At 43.4% G+C, this 17,437-nt stretch overlaps 1 protein-coding gene across 6 annotated transcripts in view; it reads right to left on the reverse strand.

Annotated features, from left to right (window-relative positions):
• Positions 1-1,002: 1,002 nt before the first annotated feature.
• The window catches only part of JCAD (junctional cadherin 5 associated), a 69,157-nt gene continuing 52,722 nt past the window's right edge, over positions 1,003-17,437 (reverse strand). For all 6 annotated transcript variants that reach the window (XM_083466614.1, XM_083466615.1, XM_083466616.1 and 3 more), the window contains 3 exons: positions 14,657-15,014; positions 7,103-10,791; positions 1,003-3,102 (listed from right to left, as the gene is read on the reverse strand). In XM_083466614.1, the coding sequence (XP_083322740.1) occupies positions 3,068-3,102; positions 7,103-10,791; positions 14,657-14,955 (4,023 nt within the window). In that variant the 5' untranslated portion in view covers positions 14,956-15,014 and the 3' untranslated portion in view covers positions 1,003-3,067. The remainder of the gene's footprint in view (positions 3,103-7,102; positions 10,792-14,656; positions 15,015-17,437) is intronic.

Here is a 17,437-nt window from a genome sequence, read left to right on the forward strand (position 1 = left end):
AACTGCACTGGAAAAAATGGGACATCTCACACACACACACACCCTGCCGCCCTGTGAGAGCACGGGTACCTTGCTCTCACACAATATCAGGTTGAGTTTTTGCCTTGAAAGAGTGTTTAATTCGGGTCTGCAATATCGCACCATGCCTGAAAAAATGTTTTTTTCAAGTCTGCAATCTCATGCAGGTGACATGACTAGCATGGGATTTCAGACCCGGAAGATGGTGTCTCAGATTTGGGCTGCATCACGTTTCAAGTCATGATGAATGCACTTTTGAATGACCTTAATTTTCCATAAGGACGGCTTTCACCCATAGGAACCCAACTGAGGCATATAACTGGCTTTAGCAGCTCTGTTCCACCACCATGGGAAATGCAGCTGGGGGACTCTCCAGTATTAGTGTCATGGTTGTGGACTGTTCTGTTCTTCATGGCAAGATCTGACAGGTTCCCTGTCTTCCTGTGCCTCGTTTTACTGTTCTATAACAAAATAAAAAATTCCTTCCAGTAGCACCTTAAAGACCAACTAAGTTAGTTCTTGGTATGAGCTTTCGTGTGCATGCACACTTCTTCAGATAAACTGTTCTATAACAGTTTATACTGTCCACTGCTGTTGCTTTTTTTTACAGAGGCTAGACTCCTATATGCACTTACCTGTGAGTAAGTCCCACTGACTTATTTCTGAATAGATAGGTGGAAAATTCTATTTTTTTAAAAAAGATTTTGTTGCTGAGCTTTTATTACTTATTTTGCAAACCATTCTTGCACAATATTTTACATAGAAGATCAGCTTTGTAAATTAAATCGGCTACCTGACAATATTTATCCATTTGTTTCAGGAACCACTAACTTGCTGCTGCTGAACAGATTGTTCTCTTTTGCTAAGGAACTATTATATCGAAGTTTTTGAAGGACCCAAAGGGTGAAGAGCTGCAGACCACCCAAAACTGTAGAAGAAAGAAAATCCACATGTTCCAATAAAGGAAACCGTACAACCATCTTGTTTAGATGTATAACAAACTTTAAATATTTAATAAAGATTCTATGTAATAGAATCAGGCATTACAGATAAGCAATTGTGATTGCCAAAGCACAAGAGGTGGGTTATTTGTATATTTGGTCAAATAGGACCGTTCTCCCAAAAATAAGATACTAGGAATTTGAAATGCTTAACAGATAACATGGCTTTAGGAGGTGGGGAGGGGCAAAAGCATATAAAACGCCCAATACAAACAGAAAGAGGGGGGAAACTGAGAGGTGTGTTAGCAAACAAAAACAGATAAGGTCGTATTTAAAAGTATATCTATATATAAATACATGTTGTACAGGTTAAATCAGCTGTAATCCCAGGGGAATGTACAAGGTTCTTTTAAAATACACTTGGAATATTTTGAGAAAGGAATGTTTTAAAGATTGGCAACAATAGGTCTATGTGTGGCCACAAGAACTATCATTTTTTTAAAAACACAAAATGAGTGGGAAATATAAAAATCCAGATGCATAGAGTGTGACAGCCCAGTGCTATGAGTTGCTTATAAGATCTGGTCTAAGAGCCCCAGCATGGACTTGACCCTGGACACACGGGCTGGTGCTCCCTTAACCCCTTTGCTGCACCTCAATACCAGCCAAAGACCAAATGGGCAAAGCTGCATCTTCTTGTGTGACTTCCTATGTGCCACGGGCAACTTGAAGACAGGTGAAGCAGCACCCTCCATATCCTGAAGTTAAAGGATGAAACAGGACCCCCCCCCCGCCCAACAACTAAGGAAGACACAACAGACTCTGACTCATTCCGTTCATAAATGTGCACTTCTTCAAGTCTGCAATATTGGTGCCGCTGTTGGGTCCTTAGAAGCAGTGATCTAACCAATAAGAAAATAAAAACTTTGGCCTTTCTAAAAACATACATATTTGCTTTATAGGAGATATATATACACATATGCACATACACACATACCTCTTTTTTTTTACAACAGAGAGAGTTGCAGCTGTGAACAGGATGGTGTGGAATGTGCACTAGATATAAAAAGTAAACGCTTCTTTGCTAGCTCCTCTGAACAGCCTGTCAGCTTAAGAAGGACACCCCATATCTTAACTTGCTCGCCAACGGTTAGCAAATTGCTTAATACTGTAGAAAAATAGAGATCACATTCTGTTAAAAAGTTGCCTTGTTACAAGGATCTGCTCTATCAAACCAGCAATTGGGTCATACAAAGAGTTTCTAGTCCAATCTACAAAAACATAACCACAGGAGGGGGGGGGGAATAGAACTAACTTCATAATAGTGAGTGCAAAACAGTAGCCAGGGTGGTTATAGTCTTGGTTTGAAGCAGTAAATTGGGGGCAGAGGCTGCACAGGTTGTAATTACATGTAAAACAATGCCTTGACTTTGTTTTGTTTTAGATTTGTGTGAGAGAGGGGAAGGGGGCATTTTTTGTGTTTGTTTGTTTGCAGATGCCAGGTAAGGAACTTAAAAAGCAAAGCCCCTTCAAACGGTAGAAGTCCAAGCTGATTTCACAGCCAGTCCATCAGTCTTCATCCCCTTCGGCACTCACCCCCTCAGCTGGCTGCCTGCTTTACGAAGACCAAAGTTAAACAAAGCTGAGGGTGCAGAGGTTCGGAGGTTTAAGCTCAGAAAATTCACATTCTTTCAAAAATCATTTTGCTAATCTCCCCTGTTTACATTTTACACAGAGCAAAAGCCAGCTTCCCCTCACACCCCTCCCATCTTCATCCTGTTTACCATCCTGCCTGAACAGGGCTCAGCAGAGTTTTAAAAATGACCAACCCATGCCAAGTAGAGGCATTAAGGCCTAATGCTACAAAAAACAGATGGTTCCAAAGTGAGAGATTTTTGTGCACTCTCTCTCTCTCACTCACTTTCATGCAAGCTCCGTAAAGCTGTGGGATATGAACTACTTATTTCCCCCACTGGCAGAGACGAGGGCTTTGTCAGTACACTCTGAAGTCACTGCTTGTAGGAAGCTTAAAGCTATTTCCCTGTATTGGAAACCAGCAAAACATTTGCGGAAGGCAGACATCTCCTGAGACTCGTGTCTTTTCCACATCACACCCTTTCAACTCTGGTGGGATCGTAGGCATCTGTAAAATAGGAAAGGCAGCCATGATTATTACCAGCAATTTATAATACAGTGGTACCTCGCAAGACGAAAAACGCGCAAGACGAAAGAGTTTTCCGTTTTTTGAGTCGTTCCGCAAGACGAATTTCCCTATGGGCTTGCTTCACAAGACGAAACGTCTTGCGAGTTCTTGCGAGTTTGTTTCCTTTTTCTTAAAGCCGCTAAGCCGCTAATAGCCGTGCTTCGCAAGACGAAAAAACCACAAGACGAAGAGACTCGCGGAACGGATTAATTTCGTCTTGCGAGGCACCACTGTAGTCCCCCTTTTCCACTAATGCAGGTCCCTCAGGCTTCAACTGGAATGCCGCATGGTCAACTCGTTTAAAACACCAAAGCCCCCCACCGCAGTTGGGTAAGATGGTCCTAATGTGGAAAGCTTTTGAGTTCTCCAGGACTCTTCAGCAGGTAAAGAGGTGACAGAGGTTCGGGAAGGTATGGGGACCATTTGGTCCTCCAGATGTTGCTGAGCTACAACTCCCATCAGCCCCAGCAAGCGTGGCCAGCTATGACTGCAGTTGTAGTTCAGAACCATCTGGAGAGCTAAAGGTTCCCTGCACCTGAGTTCAGGGGTGGTGGGATGAGGAGAAACAACAAACAAAAACAGGGAGGGAGGAAAATTAGGCTGCATGTTAGAGCCATGAGCTCCACTTACAGCTTGAGCCAAGGTGGAGATTGCAGGCTAATTCCCTCCCAGGTGGTGCCAAAACAGGATTCCAGGAAGAAAAAGAAGAATGGCTCCTCCTCCTCCTCATTTAAAATAGACTATCTGACAATTTTTACACTGCTTGTTCTATCAGCAATCCCATTTGGTGGCTAAGTCACAAAGACCACATATTGTCCAGGGATACCCATTGAATTAAATGGTACAGTAGGACTTGAAACTCCAACCACTGGACCACATCAGCTCTCGGTATTATTAAATATGGGCTGTGGTTCTCTGTTCACTGAGTCTTGTGAAAGAACAGAATATGTTTGCCATGTGGTTCCTAAGGCTTCAAAATTGTTTCAAGAGATAGCTTTTGTTGACAGCATATCACTTATTGGCTATAACATAGGCAAAATGATGTGTAAATGGAAAATGGAAAACACAGAAGAAATAATAATAATAATAATAATAATAATAATAATAATAATAATAATAATAATAATAAACATAGGAAGCTTTCAAAGTTGCACAGAATTCTCCATGAAGCAGGGAGTTAGTTGTGTGAACCTGGTTTAAGGATGGATGAATCAGTCAGTCAGTCAGTATTGGTTTTCTCCATCTCTCATTTTCCCATTCTTAATTTCAGTTTTATTATATTTTTTTAAAATGTCCTGAGAATTCATCAGATATACATACCATTGTATGCCAAATGCACACATTTGCAAGCAATTTCTCTTCACCAAAGATGCATTTTATTTACACTTTCCCCTATGATTTTTTGTAAACATTACTTGGGTGAAAAACTGAACTGTGAAATTCAGAGCAGTGTGAATCTAAAAGGAAAACTTATTTTTGGTTCATGTATTGTTGGGGGATTGAGAATTAGGTTCTTCTGTATTAAAATGAGAACTGAAATGAGCTTCTCCTCTATTTCTAGTTTGGCTTTAATCTATGCACCTGCCTATTTTAATACTATGAGATGGGGTTTTTAAAAAAAATAAAAATGAACAGAAAGCTAACATTTTTTTCATTCAGATCAGAATTCACTACTCCCTATCCACACAGCTGCCATCAAAATGTAACTCAAGAAATGTAAACAGATAAATGAGACTATACAGAATACTTTATGTTTAGGAGGATAATGACTTCCATATCCTTGTAGATAGAGAAAGCCTTACAAGGAATAATTTACCTAAGTAAAGATTTCCAGATCCACTCGTTATTTGGGTATTGAGCTTTGACAGAGGGCAAGCAGCAGCTTTCATAAGCAGCTCGGATATATTTTCTCTCTGTTTCTCACTACCATGAAATAATTTTGTCCTCAGCTCCAACCACTACAAAGAAAGGAACTTCACAAATTCATCATGTTTTAGAAATGGGGGGGGGGGGGAAACGACGACGACAGCCTACCTCCCATGATGTTGATATTTTCAGCATTTTCTACATACTGATGCAGAATGCCAACAGTCACATAAATGCAGACAGCTAATACAGTCGTACCTTGGAAATAGAACTGAATCCGTTACAGAAGTCCATTTGACTTCCAAAATGTTTGGAAACCAAAGCGCGGCTTCCGATTGGCTGTAGGAAGCTCCTGCAGCCAATCGGAAGTTGCAGAAGCCCCGTTGGATGTTTGGCTTCCAAAAATAGTTCACAAACCAGAACAGTCACTTCCAGGTTTGCGGCGCTCAGGAGCCAAAATGCTCAAGAACTAAGCTGTTCGAAAACCACGGTATGACTGCAGACAGAAAAGCAACTGTGTGTGCCCTGCAGATTGATTGTATGTAGCAGGGCATTCCAGCCAGACTGGAGGCCTGCCACTGCAAAAGGAGTGCTCTCTTATGGCACAGCCAGGTTGACTTCAGGATTCCAAGCATGGAAAAGGGAAATGAGGGAAACTGAGATAACTGGTCCATGTGAACTGTTTAACACAAATTAGTAATGGTGAAGGATACAGAGCTTTGGAGGAGGAAAGAGGACGACTTCTCCTGGGGACAGAATAGGAAGAACTTTACTGGATCAGGCTAAAGGCCCATGTAGCCTAGCATCATGTTCTCAGAGTGGACTCGTGAACTTTTTAGATGCATACCCTACCTAAAATTCAAGAGGGAGAATAAAGTGTTTTGTTGAATCAATATGTACTTCATGTGAGCTTTCCTAAGGGAGCTGTTTCCAGAGGAAGAACTGTAAGGGGAATGGGACTCGCTATTGACCAGACAAGGGATTTTCCCACCTGCCTTGCCCCACCTTCCTGCTCTTGGAGCTTTCAGAGAGCAGATGCTGCCATGGCCATTATGTTTGTGTTCCTTTTGATGAACTAAGTGAACTTTACTTGTGTTTGTGCTGTTTAGCCTATTATTAAAGTTGTTTTCTTAAGAGTGTTATAGAAGGTGGTTGTTTTACTGATGATTTGTGCATTATTTTATATGATTTGTGTTGTAATTGTGATGGTGTATTATGTTTTTGTTATTTATTGTTTGCGAGCCACTTTGTGACTTGTGCAAGTGAAAAGCGGCATGGAAATATAAGAAATTAAATTAATAACAAGAGATTTGGGCCCCTTAGAAAAATGGGTAAAAACCAGCTTGCCTGTTGATAAGGGTGGCAGAACGGAAGGGTGTTCTGACAATTTGGAGAATTCTTAAGGCCGCAGATATTGGTGGCATTTTCGTAACATATAATCATAAAATTGTAGAGTTGGAGGGACCCCAAGGGTCATCAAATCCAACCCCCTGCAATGCAGGAATTTCAAAGCATACATGACAGATGGCTATCCAATGTCTGCTTAAAAACCTCCAAGGAAAGAGAGTCTTTCATTTTAAAAATTATAGGTGCTATGTATAGTCACCTTAGATGTTACGCTGTAACATGATTAAGTGTCTTTTGTAGCGGGGAGACCACTTGGGGAGGGAGGAGACCCAGCCCATATTTCAGATCACATGCAATTATTCCTCTGCAGTACCTATGTAGCTGGTTATCCATTCACTTAAAATATACAGCTTTAATTTTTTATTTTTTTGCAGATCTTTGAAGTTCACTATGAATCTTCCCTCCCTTTGGGCAGTGTCAAAAGTGTCTTATTTTTCCCAACAGTGCATATCAAACAACATGCCAGGCATGGATTTTACTAGGCACTGACTGGCAGCTTTTTCTGCTTATACACTTGCTTGCAATTAAATGGCAGCTGCAAAGTTTGTATTTGAGATGGTACAGGAAAATGCCCTTTCTTTTCAAGGAGGCTTCAGAGGAAGTGTATAGCCATCATCACCCAGCAAAAGTGCTGACCACAAAAACCCTGGAGGAATTTTGCTCTTACCTAAAAAAACTAAATCCCTTCCAGTTTTCTTCTCACTCACGTTGTCCCAGAGCCCATTTTCAGCCAATGAGATGATGCGCTTGGAAACGGAACTCCCGTGGGACAGTTTGCGGGGTAATTCATTGCGGCCAAGGGAAATGTCGCTTCCTCTTTCCTCCGGGCCTTTTAGCTGCTTATCCTCATCTCCATCCTCCACCGAATCTGCATTTTTTATGCTTAGACGTCTCATACGAGAGACCGAGTCAACTTCTTTCATCCTCACCAAACGGTCCATGGCAGCTCGGCTAGGGGCTGATGCAAGTTTGCCTTGCAAGGTCTCAATCACCTTTGAAGTGCATCTAGCTCTCTTTTCCACACCAGGTGGAGCCATATTTCTTTCAGCAAATGGAAGCACAACAGACTCGGCAGAGGGAGTCTGGTCAGCTTTGGGTCTACCAAGACCTCCATGGTGCTCAAAACATTGTTCAGCTATCAAAACTGCTTGACCGGAAGGCTGGTCTTCAATAGACCCCAATGAGATGTTTCTGTCTCCAACGAAGAGGGAGCTTTCTGTCCAGCCACACTTTCGTCTTCCTTCGTAAGAAGATACTTTTGCTTCCACCTTGCCCTCCGACACGCTTTCTTCTGGCAATTCAAGGCTCTGGGGGACACTGTCAGAGTGAGAGTGTTCATCCTGAAGAGTGCTGTTGTCAGGAATGAGGGATTCCACAGCTACCTCTATACCCAATATCCGAGCTGCTCTTGCCTGAAGCGATTCATTTGGGGGTATCTCACTGGTGATAGGTTTCCCATGACTATCTAGTTCAGGCCCTTGACAGTCATCAAACCCCACAGATCTCAGATCTGGCTCAGAGAGACCTTGGTTCCTATTTGTTAAAGACAATCGCCCTACAGAACCTCTGTCCAAAGCCAAGTTATTCCACGGCACTGCGTTTTTTGTCAGCCTACCAAAGTTGATGTTGTCTCTGTGATTCTTAACTTGTATTTCCTCACTGAAGTTAATGCTGTTGAATGGATTGTAGTGATCCTCATCGTCATAGTTGCCCGGCAGAACTTTTTCGATTGGGTGTGGACTCACAACCTGTTTTATTGTCCTTTTCCCAGCTTCCTGATTCCTTGATTCTGCAACCACATATTCATTCGTGGCCTTAACTGAACCACCCACCTCTTTTGCCTGCAAGCAGCTTTGGGACCTAGCACAAGATATGACCCTTGCACTTGAGCTTTCAGATGCACTTAAACTTTCAGGTTTGCCTTTATCCCTCTCCTGTCTAAATATAGGAGTGACTGATATAAGAGTTTCTGACTGCATGCCAGGTCTATGGTCCTGGGTTGGCCCATCAATCCTAGAGGTCCCACTGCTATCTGTCCTCTCTCCTTTCTCCCTTTCTGACTCCTGGCTGTCCTCATTCTCCACACTCTCATTCTCTACCCCATCTTCACTTTGTTCTTCCTGCTCTTGAAGCTCCTTGTTAAAACTTTCCAGCTCACTTATTATATCCCAAGGACGGCGGCTAACAGGTTTCAAGAGGAACTGCCCAAACAGCTCCTTACTACTGCAAGGGGAGCTTCCTTCCTCCCTGATGAGACAACTAGTTTCTCTTTCCTGCCCAGGGAGAGGGGTGCACGAAGCACAAGGCAGGTTCTGGCTTGCCTTTGGGCTAAGGACTGCAGTCCGAGAACATACATTATTGCTAGCTTTGTCAAGATACCCCGGAGCTTTTGCACTGAGTGCAACCTGCCTACATTTTCTGTCATCGGCAGGTAACACAGATAGATGTTCTGCTTCCGCAGTGGACGCCCCACATCTTGACAACTGCGAAGCTGTCGCTGTATTTGAGCCGCTGGGTTCTAAGCGTTGGAGACGATGACACAAGATTTTGGGTTCTTCTGTGAAGCTGGTCTGCGTTTGCTGGTCTTTGTACTGATCACCTGGCCATGAGCCAGAGTACTGGAGCTCCTTGTGCTTTGCAGGCTGCAGGAATCTGAGGTCATTCGTTTGTTTGAACTCTGGTCTCCACCACAACTCCTGTTTTTGTAGCTCATTCTTATTGGCCATGCTTCCTGTAAGGGCTTGGAGCTCCAAGTCAGTGGAAGAGGTACTGAGGAGGCTTTGTTCCTGCAGACCCCCGCTATCGTCAAAACCATTCTTCTCCTCGGCTCCCTGGGTTAAGTTGTTGTTCCTATCGGTATCAGGCAGGTTCAGTTCAGATTTAACTGGGACGGAGACCAAACAAAATATTGTCTCATTGGTTTTTTTCTTTGAACTCCTCTTGCTCTGAATCTCAGTCCCAGGTTCAAACGTTTTCACTTTAGTGACGGTCTCGCAGGGGGTTTCCATCTGTGAGCTTTGGACAGACAGCCTGCCTTTTGGGTATCTGTGATCCAAGCCATTACCTGCGTCATAACCGTCTCTTTGGACAGGAAAGGCACAACTGTCTTGATCGACGCTGGACTCTGCTAGCCACTTGCTGCCGTGTGCAGAACTGCCAGGGACCTGGTCACATTTCACAGCAGTATTTAGCGAGTCGAAAAAGGCACTGTTGTACTCTCGTTCCAGAGAGCTCTCTTGGAAGGCATGGGAGCCTGTCCTATTTGTATCCACAGCGTATTTCTCATCATCCTGAAGACTGTCTTGGTGCGCTACTTTAATATGCCGGATTCGAGGGTCATCAAAAGGAATGTACTGGACGGAAGACAGGTAACCCTCCCCATGCCTCAGGTGGCTTTTCTTGTCACGAGGAACCTGCTCACCTTTGCAGTAGGTACTAGCAGAGGGATGGTAACCAAGCATGGCTCTCGTTCTCTCCACTGGACTCTGCATACCATTACTAAAGCACATATCATAGTCAGGCACTTCACCAGGCAAATGCCGGCTCATACTTTGCTGAGCTGGAGATTTGTAACAGGGAGGGGGTATGTACAAAGGGGGCTCCAGACCAGCATCTTGGCTGCAAGCATCCTGGATCTGATCATTTGCTTTGGTCAAAGAGGAGATGGCTTCATCTTTCCGTTGGTCATCCTGGAGTGAGCCGGCTTCTAGGTTTCCCCTGGTTTGCTGATGCAGCTCATATGACGGGGGCTTCAGGGGTCTGCCGTACTTAGGCTTGGGCAAGGGATGGAAGTGGGCCACTGGCTCAGGGTGTTTGGAGGTCTCCAAGCCGAACCCAGTTGGGGGGCAAGATGTCGCTTTAGTTCCACGGAGCGAATGCTTGCTGTTGACCAAGGAAGGCATTTCAACACACCGCAGGCTCTCTGGTGAAAGAACTCTTGGCAAAGATTGCGATTTCCCCTTCGCATGGGAGGCAATGGCAGTACCTCCTCGTCTCACCGAATACATCTCTTGAAGCAGCCTTTCTCTGTCACCATCTGTCATGAGTCCTCCAAAGTTGGTTGGTTGGTTCCAACCTTCTGTCCTTAGACTTTGCCACCTGTAGTCCCCAGGGGCATTCCAGGTCTCCTGCATGCCAGTTCTCCTCACATTCTCCATTCCACCTCCTACCTCCCACTGACTTTCCTTATCAAGCCCATACAAGGCACAGGGCACTGCCATGCCTTTCATTTCAGAGTCTCCTCTGTCAGTATAACCCAACAATACACTAAAATCTTGGCCCCTTCTTCTCCAGTAGGCAATATCTTTATCCGTCTTGGGACGTGAAGGCCAGGCTAACTGCGGTCGGTCATAAAACCTGCAAAACAAAATGAAATCTTACTAAAGAGGCCCATACAAAAACAAACAAACATGCTTTCTTTTTCTCCATAATTAAAAATAGAATCTCTGCCACCCAGAATCATGAGCTTGTTTCTAATCCCAACATCCCCACAGATATGATGCACGTGATCTTTCTATGAGGAACTACAAAAGAGTTCTTTACTTACAAGACATTTTCTTTTACTGCAGTGCATACATGTTGTAAAACTGCATGCATAACATTCCTTTGCATAATCACATTTCCTAAACTTCATGGTATTTCTTAACATGGAAGTGATTTCTGCATTGGAAGTGTACAACTTATGAGTTGTCTCTTAGTGAGAAATCCATACAAATTCCTAAAACTGTCAACTCTCTATAGCACATCAAGATGCAATGTTAGTATTCCTGCAATCTGGAGGATCAGACATGTAACTGCCATTGAGTATAAGCCAAAAGAAACATCAAACTTCACTGACAGGGTAAGAATATAGCTCAGATAGGATCGTTTTCTTCCATTCCTGTCAATCCAAATGTGTGGAGGTTGTACGTGAGTGAGAGGAAGAATTGTCCATGGATGGGGAACCCAAGGACTCCCTTCCTCTTAAAAACAGAAATATTCAAAAATGAAAATGTAATGCACCCCCAAAAAAAGATTATTTTTTTTTTAAAATGAAATGCACACATACACATCTGGCTGCCAATAATCCTCATTCTAAGCACTGTTCAATCACTTTTGTTACGTGCATAGATTCATCCTATCAAGCAAAACTGTTCATAGACCAAACTGAGGTAATATATATTTTCATCAGAAAGATTAAATGAAATCATCTGGGCAAAATGTTCAGGATGGAAAATTACATCCTTCCAGGGGCCAGAAATGAGAGCACGATCATGTCAACAACGTACAAGATTAGTCCAGGCTATATAAATAAAATCACACCATGAACAAGAATGCTTAGCATGGTTTGGATCAGAGCCAGGATCTCTCACTTAAATGAAGTCTGCAATTGACCACCATCAGCATTTTGAAATTATCACATTTGTGTCAATTTCATTAAAGGTCAGAGGATGTTCTAATACAGTCCATCAAAAGGTGTAGAAAGTGTGTTTTTATGACCTGCTAAATAATACTCTAAGACTGGAGAGCTCTATCCATGGAAGCAAGAAGGTCAAACAAAGAGAGGAATGATTAATACAAGATGCATTTGTTACATTAGTTATTTTGCCTTTCCTCAGTTGAGCTCAAGGTGGCACACAGAGAATTCTCAGGTGTTCTAGTCCAACTGCTGACTGGATCCTCATGTGCCTTCAGATCATTCTGTATCTTAAGGTTTTGTATAAATTAAAAAATTGTCCAGCAGCACCTTAGAGATCAACTAAGTTTGTTCTGGGTATAAGCTTTCGTGTGCATGCACACTTCTTCAGATACCAGATGGACTTCCATTTCATGTGGCTCAATGTGGTGCCTTCCATGATTCTAGATTCAGGTAGGTAGTCGTGTTGGTCTGACGCAGTTGAAATATAAAAATAAAATAAAATTGTCCAGTAGCACCTTAGAGATCAGCGAAGTTTGTTCTGGGTATAAGTATCTGAAGAAGTGTGCATGCACACAAAAGCTTATACCCAGAACAAACTTAGTTGATCTCTAAGGTGGTACTGGACATTTTTTTTATTTATTTTGACTGCGTCAGACCAACACAGGTACCTACCTGAATCTTAAGGTTTTGTGTACAACATGGGAAGCTGAGTCAGAACACTGGTCCATCCATCTAGCTCAGCACTGTCTACAATGAGTGGCAATGGCTCTCTCCCAGGACCACGTGGACTTGCCAGGATTGAACTCAGGACCTTCTGTGTGCAAGGCAGATGCTCTACTAGTGAGCTAAGAATAAAAAAGAGCCTGCTGGATCAAGTCCATCTAGTCCAGCATCCTTTTCAACCAGATGCCTGTGGGAAACCCACAAGCAGGAATTGGGCACTCTCTTCTCCTGTGGTTTCCATGATCTGGTATTTGGAGGCATTACTGCCTCTAGCAATGAAGGTGAAGCACAGCCATCACGACTAGTAGCCAACAATAGCCATCTCCTCCATGAATTTGTCCAATCCATTTTTTAAAAGCCATCGCTGCCTCCGGTGGGAGTGAGTGCCATAGTTTAACTACGCACTGCAGCCTATTCCCAGAATGACAACAGGAGATGGAAGACTTGAAAACGAGCTGTATCTATCTTGAGCTGTCACTCTTTTTGCATCGAGGTCATTTTGCACAAACTGCTTTCCACATTAAAAGAAAGAAAGAAAGAAAGAAAGAAAGAAAAAAGTGATGGAAAACACTGCACTGAAACCTAGAGGTGGGTTCCATTTACTTAACCAGGATCAAAACACTTTTAAAGTCCTGCATTAGCAGAAGGGAGTGACAGTGGGGTGGGGGGGAGAGAAAGCATTTGTTCCAGAGTGCTTGTTTCCATTTTTGTCTGAGCACAACCTGTATTTTCAGCATTTGTCCCTTAAAATAATCTCTGCCTTTCCTTTTGTTCAAAATTTTGTTGCTGGCAGACGGCTGCCAGAGCGGAGTTGCTTTGTGTCTTCTGCCAAACACATACACACACACACACACACACACAAACACACACACACACCCTTCCAGGAGGATTTGTCCCAGTTCTAAAGTGCATGGGCAGTTGGCCGCAGGGAAGCGCAACCGCAGCGGCACCATTTTCTGAAGTGGTGACAAAGCTATCCACAGGGTGGAATTAGTTTCACGAGACTTTCCGCAAATGCTCCCGAGAAAAGACCACCCTCTTTGGACAGAACACACACAGCTGACTTCACTGGTATGAAACTAATTTAAAAGGAACGCCTGCGCCCTAAAAGGGGGCAACGTATAAAGGCTGAGTTTGGGTTGAATCTACCTGTACTGAGGTAAAATATGTACTGAGAAAAAGACACCCAGAGTGGCTGGGACAACCCAGTCAGATGGGTGGGGCACAAATATAATTATTATCATTTAATAATAATAATAATAATAATAATAATAATAATAATAAGGGTTTCTTTCTTTACTTCAATATGGTTCCCCAAGCAATTTCTCTCTTTCTCTTATCTACCCATTCTACTCCTGTAACATTTTTTTAAAGCTCACTATGCAAAATGCACTAACTGATTAATGGCATTGATCAAGTATTAATTTAAAAGAGGAACCTCTGAAGATGATTCAGATACTTCAGCTGGCGCAGAATTCAGCGGCCAGGTTGCTCATGGTAGAAAGACGGTCTGAGCACGCAACACCAATCCTGGCCTGACCGCACTGGTTGCTTTGCATACAGAAGATCTCAGGATTCAACCCCCTGCATTACAGGTAAGGATGGGGGTGTCTTCTGCCTGCAACCCATGGAGAGCATCTGCCAATCAGTTTAGACGATACTGAGCTTGATGGACCAATGGAATAAGACAGCTGTTCATACCATCCTACATTCCTCAGTTCTTTCCCCTGTCCTCCAAGCTTTTGACAAGCCAACTCAAGAAAATCCAATCTCCGACTGGACATCCTCTGCATCACAATCTTACTGAGATACTCACTTAGAACCACCAACAGACTGATCGCATAATAAGCAAAGAAACTCACTTATTTAGAGATGCTTTGGATCTTTCCAAAGTCTCTCTCTGTCCTGTTCTGATTAAGAGCTAGACACAAAGAGGGTATTATTAGCGAAAACAACCACTGGTTGTCAAGGCTGGAGGTGGTCACAAGCAGAACAAATTAATAGTTGCTCTTAACATAATCAAGGCTGTTGGAAAGCTAAACTGAGACTTTGGCTTGCATTTGCACATGTCTAAGAAAATCTTGGAAGTGGGGATCTTACCGTCCTTCTGAAGCATGAGTATTAGCCAAACTCGAGAAGTCTTTATGGTAACTGGGACCCAGTTGCCTCCCTTGGATGGCATGCCTAGCTTCATTGTCATTCAGGTAGCTTTTAGCTACTGTCTTCTTGCTGCCAACACTGGCTCCAGAGCTTGTCGGGAACCCATTCACAGTTCTATGACCAACTCTCCTATCTGTGATCTCTTGCTGGAATCCATCAGTTCTGTTCTCATATGAATTGGTGGGGGCTTTAGACAATTTGTATCCATGAGAAATCAGGAGATCTTCTACGCTGAACATGTTGCACTGGCTTCATTCACCTTGGTACCCCTGGAAGTTCTCTCGAACTGGGCCCATCACTAAAAAAAAGAGAATGCAAGGGACTTGTGTGAGTATAGAAAGGCATATTGATCCAACTCCAAAGCAGACAACCAGCCCAAATTTATATATACATATATAAAAGATCTAACTGCATGCAGAGAGATTTCATTAAATCGCCATTAAATCTATATCAATTTATAGAATTCTGTTAACATAAAGTGTGCTTTACCATCTTTATTTGGTTACTTCTTGCAATCTCCATGCAAGGTACGCTGCTACTGTTACATACTTAGGGAATTGAGGCTGAGTGCCAATGAATTGTGATCCCTGAATTTCTATTACTTGTCTACCAAGTCTATGACTGAGGTGGGATTTTAACCCAGAGCATCTGGAAAGGTATTTCATGGCAAAGAGATAAATGTTGTCTTGAATGGTCTTGGACTAGTATAAAAGGCTGAGATTTAATACATTTTGTAGCTCTTCCTCATGCATAATGTAAGAACACTGGTAGTACATTTCAAAGGCAAAAGCCCAGCAATGATACACTTGAATAACTCAAGAGTCGACCACATCAAATGCCTCTGCTAGCATGACCAACTTGAAGGTCCATGCATAAGTCATGTGTCTTTCCTGGCTGCATGTGGCTGGGTCTACCCACTTGTTTTGCTGTACTGTTTCCTGAATCTTCTGCAGCTCTGGGGAGAAAATTACTAAATGCCTAGATGCCCACCCAAACTTCATAGACACCCAGGTGCATAGCATTTCTCAGCCCTGGTATAAGCCAACAATACAAAAAGAAAAAAGGAAAGACAGGACTTTGGAAATTCAAAGACCACAAAGCCAACTCCAATGTTACTTTCCCCGCAGCTGCTTTCTAAAAGGAGATTTACGTGTGCATGGGCATCCCTTAGCTCTTACACATAGAAATGAAACGTCCTTTGCAAAAAGTTGCCATTGCGGCAATGCCAGACACCTGGTAAGCTTTGCCTAGAGCAGGGGTAGCCAACCTAAGGCCCGTGGGCCAGATGCGGCCCAATTGCCTTCTCAATCCAGCCCTTGGGTGGTCCGGGAATCAGTGTGTTTTTACATAAGTAGAATGTGTGCTTTTATTTAAATGCACCTCTGGGTTATTTGTGGGGCCTGTCTGGTGTTTTGACATGAGTAGAATGTCTCTGGGTTATTTGTGGGGCATAGGAATTCGTTCACTCCCCCCCCCAAATATAGTCCGGCCCCCCACATGGTCTGAGGGACGGTGGACTGGCCCACGGCTGAAAAAGGTTGCTGACCCCTGGCCTAGAGAGCCTGATCTATGACGGCCATTTCACCATGCTGGACATCACAGCCATTTGGTGATAGATATGCATCCTAAAGGGAAAAACGTATGTGGGGAATGAGGACAAAACTGCAAAGATTAACATCTCCTTCATGTCTGAATTCACAGGTGTTTTACACAGCCTTTGCTGGCTAAAGCTGTTGGGAATTGCAGTCCATAACATCTGGAGGGAACCAGGTTGGCAAAGATTGGTCTAACACTTACTTTCATCACACAAGGTTTATTGTACAGTGGATTTAAACACACACAAATGCAGAATCAATTTTTGTGCTTTAATGGCATGAACATCTTTACTTTGAAAAGGATCATTCCCACCATCAAGTCGAGTGTTTCCAAAACCTGGGTCTCCAGCTGCTTTTGGACTACAATTCCCATCATCCCTGACCACTGGTCTTGCTAGCTAGGGATGATGGGAATTGTAGTCCAAAAACAGCTGGAGTCCCAAGTTTGGGAAGTACTAATCTAATCCAGAGACAGGAAGCCATCTTCATTCCAAGGGCCACATTCCTTTCTGGGCAACCTTTGTGGGGCCACATGTCAGAACAGGTGGGGCCAGAGACAAAAGTGCGTAGAGTAACAAATGGAAAACTCCACTCTTTTCACATTAGGGTACTTTCGACACTCCCTTCTCTGTACTCCATCCAGGCAAAGAAGATACATTATTTGAATTCAAGAATATGTGCCAGCCAAGCAAAAATATCCGAGGAGGCTGTAAAACAGGGACTGTCCAGGAGGCAGCCTGGAGAGAGGGGCTATGGCTAAGGAGAGGCCTGAGGACCGGCTAGAGAGACCTGGAGGGATAAGCTGAACTAGTCTAAGTAGTCCTCGGAGGCACAGCAGAAGTTTGAAAGCAGCCAAATCCACACAGGAGCAAGTCATTGTCAGTTGCAGCAGACGCTGCAAATGCAAGGAGTCCCATTCTTGAAGGGAGGTGGCAAAGAGAAGGAAGAACTGCCAATTCTGGAGCAGTCTTCTAACAGATGGGGAGGTTGGTTCAGGGCAACTTGCAATTATTTCTCCATCCCTAATTGTTTTTTCAAGCATAAACACCTGGGACTGTGCGAGGAACTCATAAGTACAGAACATGGACGAACAGCTGGCTGCTAGAACAATTCGCCCTCCAAGAGG

The sequence above is a fragment of the Podarcis liolepis genome (assembly GCF_965112155.1).
Source record: "Podarcis liolepis genome assembly, chromosome: 12".
Lineage (NCBI taxonomy): Eukaryota > Metazoa > Chordata > Lepidosauria > Squamata > Lacertidae > Podarcis > Podarcis liolepis.